This window comes from Sus scrofa, chromosome X (genome assembly GCF_000003025.6).
Source record: "Sus scrofa isolate TJ Tabasco breed Duroc chromosome X, Sscrofa11.1, whole genome shotgun sequence".
NCBI lineage: Eukaryota > Metazoa > Chordata > Mammalia > Artiodactyla > Suidae > Sus > Sus scrofa.
Genome location: NC_010461.5, coordinates 14,145,844 through 14,160,250, shown reverse-complemented (window position 1 = coordinate 14,160,250; position 14,407 = coordinate 14,145,844). Strand labels below are relative to the sequence as shown.

Genomic DNA, 14,407 nt, shown 5'->3' with positions numbered 1-14,407 from the left:
GTCTTTGGAAACAATTTGAGAAGGATAGATATGAGTTCTTTGCATGTTTGGTACAATTCCCCAGTGAAGCAATCTGGTCCTAGACTTTTGTTTACAGGGAGTTTTATTTTCTAATTACAGATTCTATTTCACTTCTAGTGATCAGTCTGTACAAACTATCTGCTTCTTCTTGATTCTGTTTTGGCAGGCTGTATGTTTCTAGAAACTTGTCGGTTTCTTCTTGGTTGTCCATTTCGTTGGCATATAACTGTTCGTAGTATTTTCTTATGACATTTCTGCAGTATCAGTTGTTATTTTTCCTCTTTAATTTTCTTACATTTCTTATTTTGCTTATTTGGGGCTTCTCTTTTCTTCTTGATCAGCCTGGCTAGAGCTTCATCAATTTTGTTTATCCTATCAAAACATCAGCTCTTGGTTTTATTGATTTTTTTCTACCGTTATTTTATTTCCTCTCTGATATTTACTATTACCTTCCTTCTGCTAATTTCAGGTTTTGTTTATTCTTATTTTTCTAACTTTTTTAGGTGGAAGATTAGGTTGTTCATTTGAAAGTTTTCTTTTTCTTCTTCTTTTTTTTGAAGGCTTGTATTGCTGTGAACTTCCCTCTTAGGACTGTTTTTTCTGCATGCCATAGATTTTGTATGGTTGTGTTTTCATTGTCACTTGTACCACAGTATTTTTTAATTTCCTCTTTGATTTCATTGTTGATCCATTGGTTTCTTTAGTAGCATGTTGTTTAGTCTCCAAGTAATCATTTTTTTCCTCATTTTTCTTTCCATGGTTGATTTCTAGTTTCATGCTATTGTGGTCAGAGAAGATGCTTGAGATACTTTCTAACCTCTTAAATTTGTTGAAGCTTGTTTTGTGTCCTAGTACATGGTCTATCCTAGAGAATGTTCCATGTGTGCCTGAAGAGAATGTATATTCTGGGAGGGAGGGCTGGATGTAGTGTCCTACAGATATCAATGAAGTCTGTTTTTTTGTGTCAGAGTCTCTTTTGCCTTAGTATCTTTTTGTGTGGAAGATATGTCCATTGATGTTAGTGGGGTGTTGAAAATCTCCTACTATTATTGAATTCCCATAAATTTCTCCTTTTATGTCTGTTAGTATTTGCTTTATGTACTTAGGTGCTCTTCTATTGTGTTCATATATGTTAATGAATGTAATAACCTCTTCTTGTAGTTATCCTTTTATATAGTGTCTTTCCTTGTCTTTATTATGGCTTTTGTTTTATTTTATTTTATTTATTTATTATTGTCTTTTTGCCTTTTCTAGGGCTGCTCCCATGGCATATGGAGGTTCCCAGGCTAGGGGTCGAATCGGAGCTGTAGCCGCTGGCCTACGCCAGAACCACAGCAACGCGGGATCTGAGCCACATCTGCGACCCACACCACAGCTCACGGCAACACCAGATCCTCAACCCACTGAGCAAGGCCAAGGGACCGAACCTGCAACCTCATGGTTCCTAGTCAGATTCATCAACCACTGCACCACGACGGGAACTCCTGTTTTATTTTTTAATTAAAAAATTTTTTTATTACTCAAATGAATTTATCACATCTATAGTTGTATAATGATCATCACGATCCACTTTCACAGGATTTCCATCCCACAACCCAAGCACATCCCCCCCACCCCCAAACTGTCTCCTCCGGAGACCATAAGTTTTCCAATGTCTGTGAGTCAGCATCTGCTCTGCAAAGAAGTTCAGTCTGTCCTTTTTTCAGATTCCACATGTCAGTCAAAGCATTTGATGTGCGTGTCTCATTGTATGGCTGACTTCACTTAGCATGATCATTTCTAGGTCCATCCATGTTGCTAAAAATGCTGGTATTTTGTTCCTTTTAATGGCCAAGTAATATTCCATTGTGTATATGGACCACATCTTCTTGATCCACTCCTCTGTCGATGGACATTTAGGTTGTTTCCATGTCTTAGCTATTGAAAATAGTGCTGCAGTGAACATCAGAGTACATGTGTCTTTGTGAGTTGTGGTTTTCTCTGGATAGATGCCCAGGAGTGGGATTGTTGGATCAAATGGTAGTTCAATGTTTAGTTTTCTGAGGCATCTCCATACTGTTTTCCACAGTGGTTGCACCAATGTACAATCCCACCAACAGTGTCATAGGGTTCCTTTTTCTCTGCACCCTCTCCAGCACTTACTGTTTGTAGACTTTTTGATGGTGGCCATTCTGGCTGGTGTAAGGTGGTACCTCAGTGTGATTTTGATTTGCATTTCTCTAATAATGAGTGGCATTGAACATCTTTTCATGTGTTTTTTGGCCATCCATATGTCTTCTTTGGAGAACTGTCTGTTTAGATCTTCTGCCTATTTTTTGGTGGGGTTGTTTGTTTTTTTGGTATGGAGCTGCAGAAGGTCTTTATAAATTTTGGAGATTAATCCCTTGTCTGTTGATTCACTTGCAAAGATTTTCTCCCATTCTGTGGGTTGTCTTTTTGTTTTGTTTAGGGTTTCCTTTGCTGTGCAGAAACTTTTAAGTTTGATTAGGTCCCATTTGTTTTTGTTTTTACTGTCAATACTCTAAGAGGTGGATCTGAGAAGATGTTGCTGTCGTTTATGTCAGAGAGTGTTTGGCCTATGTCTTCCTCTAAGAGTTTTTAATAGTGCCTGGTCTTATATGTAGTTTTTTTTTTTTTTTTTTTTTCTCTTTTAAGGGCCACGCCTGTGGCATTTGGAGGTTCCCAGTTTAGGGGTCTAATTGGAGCTGTAGCCGCTGGCCTTCGCCAGGGCCAAAGCAATGCGGGATCCGAGCCGTGTCTGCAACCTACACCACAGCTCATGGCAATGCTGGATCCTTAACCCACTGAGCAAGGCCAGGGATTGAACCCACAACCTCATGGTTCCTAGTCAGATTTGTTAACCACTAAGCCACGAAGGGAACTCCAAGGTCTTTGATCCATTTTGAGTTTATTTTTGTGTATGGTGTTAGGAAGTGTTCTAATTTCATTCTTTTCCATGTGGCTGTCCAGTTTTCCCAGCACCACTTATTGAACAAGCTGTCCTTTCTCCATTGTATATCCTTGCCTCCTTTGTCATAGATTAGTTGGCTGTAGCTACGTGGGTTTAATTCTGGGCTTTCTCTCCTGTTCCACTGATCTATATTTCTGTCTTTGTGCCAGTACCATGCGGTTTTGATGATTGTTGCTTGGTAGTATTGTCTGAAGTCCGGGAGCCTGATTCTTCCAGCTCCATTTTTCCTTTTCAGGATGTCTTTGGCTATTCTGGGTCTTTTGTGCTTCCAAACAAACTTTAAAATATTTTTTCAAGTTCTGTGATGAATGTCCTTGGTAATTTGATAGGGATTGCATTGCATCTGTATATTGCCTTCGGTAGTACAGTCATTTTGATAATATTAACTCTTCCAATCCACAAGCGTGGTATATCTTTCCATCTATTTGTGTCATCTTTGATTTCTTTCATCAGTGTCTTATAGTTTTCAGAGTATAGGTCTTTTATCTCTTTAGGTAGGTTTACTCCTAGGTATTTTATTCTTTTGGATGTGATGGTAAACGGGATTGCTTCCCTAATTTCTCTTTCTGGCTTTTGTTTTAATGTCTATTTTGTCTGATATGAGTATTGCTATCCCTGCTTTCTTGTTTCCATATGCATGAAGTATTTTTTTACATCCCCTCACTTTAAAGCTATGCATGTCCTTCACCCTAAAGTCGGTCTCCTGTAGGGAGCATATTGTAGGCTCTTGTTTTATTATCCAATGTACCACTCTCTCTCTTGATTAGAGCATATAGCCCATTGATATTTCCAGTAATTATTCATAAGTATGTATTTATTGCCATTTAAAATCTTGTTTTCCAGTTGATTTTATATTTCTCCTTTGTTCCTTTCTTCTTCTTTTCACTTTGTGTGGTGGTGGTGTTCTTTGTACTTTGCTTGAGTGCCTTTCATTTTGTTTTTTAGTGATTCCATTGTATGTTTTTGATTTGTGGTTCACTTGGTTTTCACGTATGTTAACTTTAACTATATCAACTTGCTTCTAGACTGACAGTCACATAAGCTCAAAGATATTCTCAAAGATCTATATTTTCTTACTCCCTTCCCCCACATTTTGTGATTTTTGATGTCCTATTTTACAAGTTCATGTTTATATATCTTGCTATTACTCATAATAATTTTCACAAAAAAATTTTGATTGTTTTGAATTCTATATACTGGCTTGTTTAAATGATTTTCATTTCTTTCATAAATTTGCATTTTCTATTGTGATTTCCCCTTTCCTATAGATTCTTGCTTATCTTCTATTTATAGAAAACCCTTCAATATTTCTTTTAGGACAGGTTTAGTATTGCTGTATTCCTTCAGTTTTTACTTGTCTGAGAAATTCTTTCTCTTTCCTTCTATTCTAAATGATGATATTGCTGGGTAGAGTATCCTACATTGCAGGTTTTTCCCTTTCAGGACTTGGAACATATCTTGCCACTCCCATTTGGCCTGCAGAATTTCTGTAGAAAAATCATCTGATAGCCTTTTGGGGAGTTCCTTGTATCTCTTTGTTTCTCTTTTGTTGCCTTTAGAGTCCTCTCTTTATTTTTCACTTTTGCCATTTTAATTGTGATATGTCTTAATGTAGGTCTGTTTGGATTTATCTTGTTTGGGACCCTCTGTGCTTATAGTGCCTGGATATTTGTTTCCTTCTTTAAGTTTGGGAATTTTTCAGCCATAATTTCTTCAAGTACACTTTTGATCCCCTTTTCTCTTTCTGGAATCTCTATTATGCATAGATTGGCATGCTTTATATTATCCCATAGGTCTCATATGTTGCTTTCTTTCTTTCTTTTTTTCATTTGTCTTTCTATCTGCTGTTTTGATTGGGTGGTTTGTTATTTTATCTTCCAGATGACTTTTTTATTCTCCTGCATTATTTAGTTTGGTATTTATTGCCTTTAGCTCAGTTTTATTCATAGCAATTGAGTTGTCTAATATTGATTGGCTACTCTTTATGGTTTCTAGTTCCCTGTTAGAATGAGTTGCATTTCTCTCAATAGATTCTTTAGCATTTTTATTACCTCCTTTCTGATCTTGGGGTCTGGCAGACTGGCAGTCTGTTTCATTGTTTCTTCTTTCAAAGGATTTCTCTTGTTCTTTTTAATTGAGAGTAGTTTCTCTGCTTTTTCATTTTACTTCTATGTCTCTGACTCCATGAATTTAGGAGAAACCATTATCTAATATGGTCTTGAAGGACTGTTTTTATGTGGGAGCATCCTTCTGTAGCCTGTGTGAGTCCACTGTCTTTGGTCTGAGGGCTGTATTTGGTATGGATGACTGCTGTGTCTTTCCTCAGTGTGCATTGGCCGTTATCCCCTTGATAGGGGTTGTGATCAGTGTTGTGGTGACCAGAACCAGCGCTGCATGTTGAGCAGGGTCCTCTCTTTGCTCTGTGGTTGTCACAGCCCTGCTGAGGGCAGTATCTACTCCCAGTTGTTGAAGTAGAAGCCCTGGGATCCAGTTCTAAGCTGCAATGTGAGGTAGTTGGGACTGGAGCACTCCTCCTGGGAAAGGAGACACTGCATGTTCCTCCTCAGGAGCTGTCTGCCAGGACATGTGACTCTGTGATGCCATCTGTCACCCAGCGTGCATGCCCACAAAATCTGCTGCTGCTGGTGGCGCTCCCAAGACCCATCTTGGGTGCGGGAGTGCCAATGATTGGCTTGGGCATCACCCTTGCCTTGTGGCATGTGTACACTCACAAAGCCTGAGTTCTCAAGGCCTGCCAAAGCCATGCCCCATGGTGGGAGTGCTGGCAGTTGGCTCAGATGTCAGCCCTGGTGCATGTGCGCTCCCTTAGTCTGGCATCGCTGGAGCCGTGCCCCACTGTGAGCATGCTGATGATGAGGCTTCTACGGTAGACCCATGCCTGGCCCTTCGTGTGTTGATAATGGAGCTCCTCTGTCAGACTAGTGCTCCGTCCTGTGCACACCCTCAGTCACAGCCTGGACCACACTCCAGGCCCTTCGCGGTGTCTCCATGCAACCAAGCCAAGTCCTTTCCCTGTCAGCTGAAGTCCGGGTTTCAGCACCCGGCTGCGGCACACACCAGCAGGTGCGCATCTTGGGCTGAGAAATGCAGTGATGTGGCAGCCCCTGGTGCAGGTCCCTATCTTGCTTGGCAGCAAGCCAGCCTGGGCACAGTCTTCTCAGGCAGATTGTAGGCCCCTGCAGCTCCCCTGTCCTGGAAGACGGCCCAGCCAGCAAAGGAGGTCCCCATCAGAGCTCCCTCCCAGGGGCACAGGTCCCATCTCGATTCCTTTTTTCCCCCTGTAATCCTACCCAGTTATGTGGGGCTCTTTCTTGCAGCTCTGGTTGTAGGTCTTCTGCCAGCTTCCAGGTGAATCTCTGTGAGAATTACTCGAGATGTAGCTGTGTCTGTGATGTACTTGTGAGGTGAGGTGCGCTCCACATCCTTCTCCTCGCCCATCTTGGTATTCCTCCCAGGAAGGTTTGCGAGATAGATGTCTTCCGTGTTAAGCTGTCCACCTCCAGCTCTACCCTCATTTTTCTCTGGAAGCTAACAGTGGGCTTTTCTAAATGAGCATGCAAGGAAAAGTTTTTACATTCTTAAATTCACAATGAAGAGTAAAATATAGGTGTCACTGGTTATGAAAATGTGCACGGAAGACGGGAGACATGGACTCAATTTCCCATTCAATTGCTCCCCTCCTGTACTTTCTCTAGTGCTTTCATTTGCCCTAGGCCAGGGGTAGGCAAGTAGATTAATGGCTTCTTAATACTTCTTTCTGGTGGTGGGCTGGGGAGAACATTTGTCTACTAGAGCCTGCAACTGCAGTAGCTCTCTTGGTTCTTATTCCCTTAAACAAATGAAACGTAGACCCCAGCCTGAAACTTGAAAGGAAAGGAAATATAAAATGGAAATCTCGCTTTATAGCATCGTAGTAACCTCTCTCTCCCTGTCTTACAAACCTAAGTATTGGCATCACTTTAAGCCATTATCGGCACTGAGCATAAAGAACTGCCAAGAAAAAAAAGGGAAACAAAGAATCAGATTCTAAATAACCTGAGGTCCGTTCAGGTGCTGTTTCCTCTGAGGAGCCTTCCCTGAAGCTCCCTGGCATGATGAGCGCCTTTCTTCAGAGCTCCCATGGCATTGTGTTGACATTACCTGCTCCCTCGTCTGTTTCCCTTATTAGACTAGGAAGTCCTTGTGGGCAAGGACCACGTACCAGTGCTCTCTGAATCCCAGGTTTCACACAGCGCCTGGCCCTCAGCAGACTTGGTTGAGGGCTTCACTACTGAGCAGATCTTGAAGGCAGCCACCTTCTAGGTTCTGATCTCAATCCCCCAGCTTCCTCCTTATAGCCTCCCCTCCAAAAGAGGTACAGTGCTGCTGCCGCCACAGGCTCACTTGTCTGAGCTTCATTAGCCACTCCCTCCTGGTGGACGCCAGGGTATTCCAGCTGTCCAAATAGAGAACCTACAGGGAAGCTCGTTTGTGAGCAAGGCTCCGTCTGATAGGTCCGTGTGAGTCATGGCCACCAGATGGCAGAAGTGGCATGCTGATGCTTGTACTACTAAGCTACTGTTTCTTGGACAAGGTTAAAAAAAAATGTCACTTTCTAATTTTAATTCTGCACTGCATGTTTTTAATTCTATGATGCCTATAATTCCTGTTTATGGCTCTCTGCAGTGCTATTAAAACTACTACACCCAAGATTTGCTATTGAGACAACCACAAAGCAAGCCAGTCTGTGGAGGGCAAGATGCAGCTCCCCCCGTCTTCCTTCCAAACCCCGGGAGGCCCCGTATCCCTGTCTTAGCCCCCAGGAGGGAGTTCTGAGCAAATTGATATTGGCACTTGCTGTTCCTCAGTTCTGCCATTAAGTCCAAATCTGACAACGCAGTGAAATGTGATAGCTTACAAGCAGCTTAATGTTATCTGGTTGAATCTGGAAAACTCTAATCAGAGATGACTTAGGAATAATAATAAAGGGATAAAAATAATTATGTCTAAAGGGCTAACGTTACTCAAGCTCTCTAATGATGGGATCAGAGAAGGTGTTTAGTGCGAAAGATCAGATTCCTCTGTCCTCATTGTCTGCCCTCGGCCCCCAACAAGTTTTCTCGAGAATCTGATTCAGTTGCGCAAACGTTCATTGAGGACTTACTGTATGTCAGGTTCACGGCAAAAATGCTTTGAATAAAAAAAAAATGATAAGCTATCATCCTTGCCCTTGAGTTGCTCATGGATCAGTGGTAGAAGACAGGCCGGTGAGTGGTGCGTTATGACAGAAGCTTCTAAGTGGCCCTCTGGGAGGATGCACAGGCCGTGAAGGGAAGGGCCGCTGATCCAGGCTGCGAACGAATTGCAAGAGTGTGACGCTTTCTGGAAGGTGGCTGGCACTAAAATTTGGGAAAGAACGTTTCAGCCAACCATAGAATCGAAGTGAATGATAAGAATGCAGAGGCAGCTCAAGAGGATCCTGACTGTTACTCTTCATCATAAGGGTCACAGTTTCTGCTCGTAATAACCAAGGGGAATTTTTAGAAGCAGTTGTGTTTAGGGATATTTTAAGTTATCTCTTTCATTAAAAGGGAAACAGACAAGGGATGGGCAGCACATGTGGGGAAAAAAAGCTGCAAAGGACACTTGTCATTTTGTTTCTCCATCTTGACAGTGACATTAAAATATACGATTTGAATTTCAGTACCCTTGCAAAGTACCATTCTTTAAAGGAGCATTGGGAATTTGGAACAAAGATACTGAATGTACAGACTTCATACGTCTCCCCAGCAAAAATCTCAAGGCCAAAGAAGCTGGCCTGCCAACTTCTGATACCAATGTAGGGGGCAATCAAAGGAAAATGCCAGGTTTTCACTTCCTTGTCCTAATAAGAATGGCTTTGAGGCATCAAAAAGTAACCAGTGGAAGAAACGGCTGTATCTTCTCCCTTGACCGCTCTGTGCCTGGCGCTGGCTTTCTCAGGGGCTGTGCGAGAACTAGAAATACTTGTTGATGTCCCTGAGACACAGTGTCTGGTGCAGACGAAAAGAGCTTTGGCTGGGGGTCCAGAGGCCTGGGTCTGGGTCCTGGCGCTGTACCTGACCTGCTGTGTGTGACCCTCAGCACGCCTCCTGACCTCTCTAGGCCCCGTGTGCTCTGCTATAGAAGGGACCAGATCCCTGGTTCTCATCAGGAGCACAAGAGCCCCCCACACCCACCCCGAGGGAAGATTTGGTTGTTCTATGACTGGGCTGGAGCCAAGGATGGCAGCCGACCTGTAATGCATAGGACAGTCCTGAGCAGTGAACCGGTGCCCCAGGTCCCACAAATGTCCCCCCAGAACTTCTGAATCGACTTCGAAGTCAAACCTAATTGTCTTTTAATTCTAATGCAGAGGGTTTTGGTTCTGGCTCATGTTACTATGTGCTGAAGGCTCCAGTTTCGGGGGCTGTGTCCTCCTGCCCCCGACTCCTTCACCCCTACGTACGTTTGGTTCAGAATGCCTCCCGTCTTTACCTGAGGCAAACCTCCTTCTGGTAGGCACAGGCAGCCATCTGCCCGCCTCATTGCGTCGCCCCGTGCAGCCGTGCCCAGGCATTGGCACGTTACAGATACTATTATTATAAATAGTTTTCCTTTTAAATTCTCATTATGATCATAGACAGGCCCTAATGCTCTTTTCAATTTTAGCAATATGCAAGTTATAATCATTACCTGTGAATTTCCTTGCAGGGTAGAAAAGGTTGCATTTCAAAGCACTTGCTGTAACCATGGGACAGAGAACACCCCCTGGATGGGACAGACTCCAAGTCCCCCCCCGCCCCGACCCAAAGGCCCCCAAGCCCAGGGCCAGTTACCTCTGCGCAGGGCTTGCAGGCTCTGCCGGGCGTGGCGGTGTAGTTCCTCCACGCAGGGCGGCCTGGTGGCCGGAAGGAAGATGTTTCTCTGCGGGTGCCACGGTGCGCGGTAGTACACGCTCAGCTTGCTCTCGACGTCCAGGTTGGAGACGGCTGTGGGACCAAGAGGGAAGCCGAGCATTATGTGGCAGAAGCTGTAAAGTGCCTGTGGCAGAGCCTGGTGGTGGGCAGGGGGCCAGGGGCGGCGTCTGGGTGGGGGGGAAAGTCCAAACTGCTGCTTCCCCTGAGGAACTCGCTTCGGGCTGGTGACAGGCCTGACCTTTGCAATATAGACAGGGACAGCCTTTGCCCCGAAGCCAAGGGCGGGGCGACCCCAGGACCCCAACCCTCTGCCCGGCACTGGCCAGCTTCCTCTCCATAGCTTCACTTCTCACACTGACACAGCTGCTCACCAACCCGGACAAGCCCCTAGCTGGCCGTGCTTTGGGGTGGAGTGGGGTCCTGCCTTCCAGGAAGGCAGAGGAGCGCCTCGGGAGTGAGCGGAAAAGCTTGCCCCCGCCCCAGTCTTCTGGCCTCAGGGCCTCAGAACTGTAGTTCTGCCACGCGCCCCCGAGGCCCACCTGAACTTTGCCCCTCTCTTGCCATGCTGTCTGTCTCCTGTGACCCCTGGCCTCTGACCTCACCCTTCCACCTTATCCTGCCCCTCTACTTGCCATATCCATTGCCTGCCATTTTTCAAAGCATCACTCGGCTTCCCTAGTTTGGTCCAGGGACAAACTAGCTTTGTCCTTGAAACTCAGCCAAGAGATCAAGGAAGAAGGCCTCCTTCCACCCAACACAGGGTCCGACCCGTTCTGTGGTCTTCATGTGCACACTGAGCCTAGGATGGAGACGACCTGTGAGTCTAAGCCAATCCGTACGGAAGGCGCTGGTCCTAAGCACGAAGACTCTGATTCCACAGTTGCTGCACGGAGGAACTCCTGAGCACCTGGGCAGCCTGCCAGCCTCAGGAATGGGGCGCCCTCACCCAGTCTGCTTTACCCACCAGCCCCACGATCCACTCTGCTTTTCCCAGTCTCATCACCTTCTAATGCTTTTCCTCTTTTTCTCGGCGTGTGATTTGGGGGCATTCTGCCCCAGTGTTCATTCCTGTGCCCAAAGAGACTTTTGCTTCCTCTCTGATCCTTTTCTTTTCGAAGTCTTGGGGCTAGACCAGAAGACTCTCACAGCCCTTCATTCCCTCAGCGCCAATGACCAGAAGCTCAGTCGGGGTGCTCTATTTTGATAGCCCTTCCAAAACCAGGTCAGGTGGCCACTGCCCTTCCATCTTTGTGTGGGGAACGGCTGGGTTTCTGCTGTTCACCTCCTTGCCTATCTGAAGACTCATCAGAAGTGCTTAACAAAAACACAGCTTCCAAGGCTCCAACCTAGACTTCCTGAGCCAGAATTTCTAACAGAGAGGCTTCATAATCTCTATGTTTATTTGAAAAATGCCCCCAGATTATTTTTTATCATAAGGCAGGATGAGAAACACAAGGTGTTACCTGATGATGCCTTGGACTCTCTCATGGGAGTGAAGGAAGGTGGGCAAAATGGCTGAAGGGGAAAGGACGAGAACTGCTGAAAACAGAAACATCCATCCGCCCATGGAACATTTTCCAAAGAGCCAATATGTCCCAGTTACGGTGGCAGGTGCTAGGATATAGCACAGAAAAACAGACAAGAATCCCTGCCTTGGTGGAGTGTAAGTTCTCTGGTTCTGTGCAAAAAAAATGGTTTAGGTGTGATTCTGCCTGGAAGCAAACAGGTTGGGAGAGGTGACCTCTGGCAGATTCCTCCTGTTTTAGTATTGTCTGATTATCTGGGAGGGTCTAAGCCTTCTAGACCTCAAAGGCCCTAAGCACTGTCAAAGCTTATAGTTCCCACTCCTCCACCTCTCCCTCTCTGCAGTAGGTAATGCCAAATTAAACAAATTAGCCTATCATAAATGAAATGTAAAGAAGTTGAGCAAATATCAGGTTATTTTTTTTAAAAAAAGTATATATGCTTTGCTGATGCCCTAACCACATTCCTACTGTGCCTATGGGGCAAGCCAGCACTGAGTTTCCGGGCTGCTCAATTCTGCCTGCTGCTCAGGGCTGTGGATTCACAGATGCAAAGACTAACGGGTGAGCATGGGCAGCCAAGTGGGTCCTGGGAAGAACCAGCTCTCACAAAGGCAGCCTTCATGGCTAGGAACCCTCGCATCTCCCTGTCCAAAGTCTTTCCCTTTGTCTGCTGAGAAACTGTAATGGATTTCTGCCACGCATTAGCAGGTAAACATTTCACTCATCAGCTGCTCCCATAGTGTTGGTTTATCTCATAGACAGGGAAGGGAAAGAAAACTCGTGTAATGCTTGTGCTTTCACTTTTGTCCTTTCGTTTCAGAGCAGTAACTAGTACTATATGTCCACCAGAGGCAGGCACACAGGCACTCATGGAGCTCTTCTAGGGAAAACTATCCCATTTTCGTTGCTTAAAAAAATCGATTCCTTTTCCCAAGTAACAGTTCAACAACAGTCGAATCCATTCATTCATAAGCTCGCTGTGCCACTGCCATTGCAAGATTGTCCCACATCTACCGGTTAACCCTGCCCCCTTTTCTTCCCCATTTAACCATTTTACCATGGCTGAGCCATGCGAGATAACCAGGTTTAGTAGCCTTAATGTTTGTTCTCATAAAAATAATACAAAGAGAAGCAAGAAGCTTTCTCCTTTGCTTATTTGGGTATATCCCAGGGCCCCTCTAGTAGGCAGAATTCTAGGATCACCCCCAAGATTCCTGCCTACTTGTGCGTGTAACCTGTATTGTCACCTCCCCTTGCACATCGGTGGAACCTGTGAATTACATGGCAAAAGGAATTTTAAGATCCGCATACAGGTGACTTTGAATTAGTCAAAAGGGAGATAATTATCCTGGGTGTATCTGGCCGAATCAGGTAAGCCCTCAAAAAAAAAAAAAAAAAAAAAAAAAAAGACAAGCAGCAGCAGAGACACAGCAGACACTCTGTTGGCCTTGAAAACATAAACTGCCACATTGTAGAAAAGGCCTTGTGGCGAGCAGTGTGGAATGGCCTCTAAGAGCTGAGGGCCTCAGTCCTACAACCACAAGGAACTGAATTCTACCAACAAACAATGAGCTTGGAGGAGGCCCCTGAACGTCAGATAAGAACTCAGCTTCAACCAAAACCTGCAGCCCATTGGGACCCTGAGCGGAGGACCCAGTTAACCTATGTCCAGACTCCAGACCCACAGAAATGTCAAGATCATAAATGGGTGCTATTTTAAGCTGCTACGTTTGTGGCAGTATGTTGTACGATACTAGACAACGCATACACCTTCCCACTATTCTATCTGCTTCCCTAGAGCCGGCTGCTTGCCTTGCCTAGTGTTTGCCCTCTTTTTCCTTTGTGATTCCTCTGCAAGGAAGGGGCAGGTAATGGCACAGGTTACAGTGGGAAATAGGGCTATATGTTTCTCGTTTTTATCTCCTGTAAACGATGTATCATTCCTTCTATCCAAGACTGTAGGCTCTGGCAAGGGAGCTCCAGCCATATGCCAAGCACAAAGCCACGTGCATTATATTCCTGCTATCTTCACACAACCCAAAGATTAAAGTATTGCTCCCATTTTATCAATACGGAAGCAGAAACCCAGAGAAAGTGCATAGAGTTACAAAGTCACACACCTGGCGTGTCGAAGATGTGCGGTTAGAAACCATCTCTGGCTTCTAAGCTGCTGTTCTTTCCCAAAACAATGCTGAGCTGAGTTTGCCTAAACTAAAGCTATGGGGCGGGGGGGGGGGGGTGTGGAGTGGCTGGCTGCCACATACAAAGTATCTAGTGCTTCTCTAAAAGCAAAATAAAGAATTCATAACTGCTACTCTCTGTATCCTCCATAGCATTAGGCGTAACCAAGAACTGAATGAATCTTTCACACAGCAGATGTGTCATATTCCAGAAACACAAAGAGCACTACACAGACAGCACCAGACCAAACTGCCAAATGAAGATGCCACGGTACGAAATGTCCACAGGGCAGTGAGAAGTCCTTCTAGACTGAACTGAGACCATCCCCCCTGGTGAATTCTGAGGCTAATGGGACTGCCTAGACCTTGATTCATAGGGATGCAGTGAAAGCATGGATATAGTTACTGGGTTCATCGGAAATGAGCTGACTTGGAAACGGAGGAAAACGGGTGTGCGCCTCTCTCTTGGAAGGTCAGGTTCACTTCTAAGGCCAGGTGGAGGCTCGGGTTTAGGAACTCTTGGGAAGGGGTAAAAATCAGGGGCAAATATAATCTTGCCCCCAGCCCCTCCAGCCCCCAGTCTCCCCAGTCTGGAGTTGGTATTCATTCAGCCCTGCCTTTGCTGGCCTCATTTAAGGCTTTATTGCCCTTAAAAGGAGTGCATAATGCTCATCCTGGCCTCGCTTCCTAGCAAGCCCCTCTACCTCAAGTCTCCCCACCTATCGCTGGCCCTGTCCTCAAGCTACTCCTTCTTCCATCTCCCAGGCTCTC

General features: G+C 45.2%; 1 protein-coding gene across 2 annotated transcripts in view; it reads right to left on the bottom strand.

Annotated features, from left to right (window-relative positions):
• Positions 1 to 14,407, bottom strand: part of NHS (NHS actin remodeling regulator) — a 354,136-nt gene that overhangs the window by 48,835 nt on the left and 290,894 nt on the right. For both annotated transcript variants that reach the window (XM_005673460.3, XM_001924471.5), the window contains exon 2: positions 9,850 to 10,002. In XM_005673460.3, the coding sequence (XP_005673517.1) occupies positions 9,850 to 10,002 (153 nt within the window). The remainder of the gene's footprint in view (positions 1 to 9,849; positions 10,003 to 14,407) is intronic.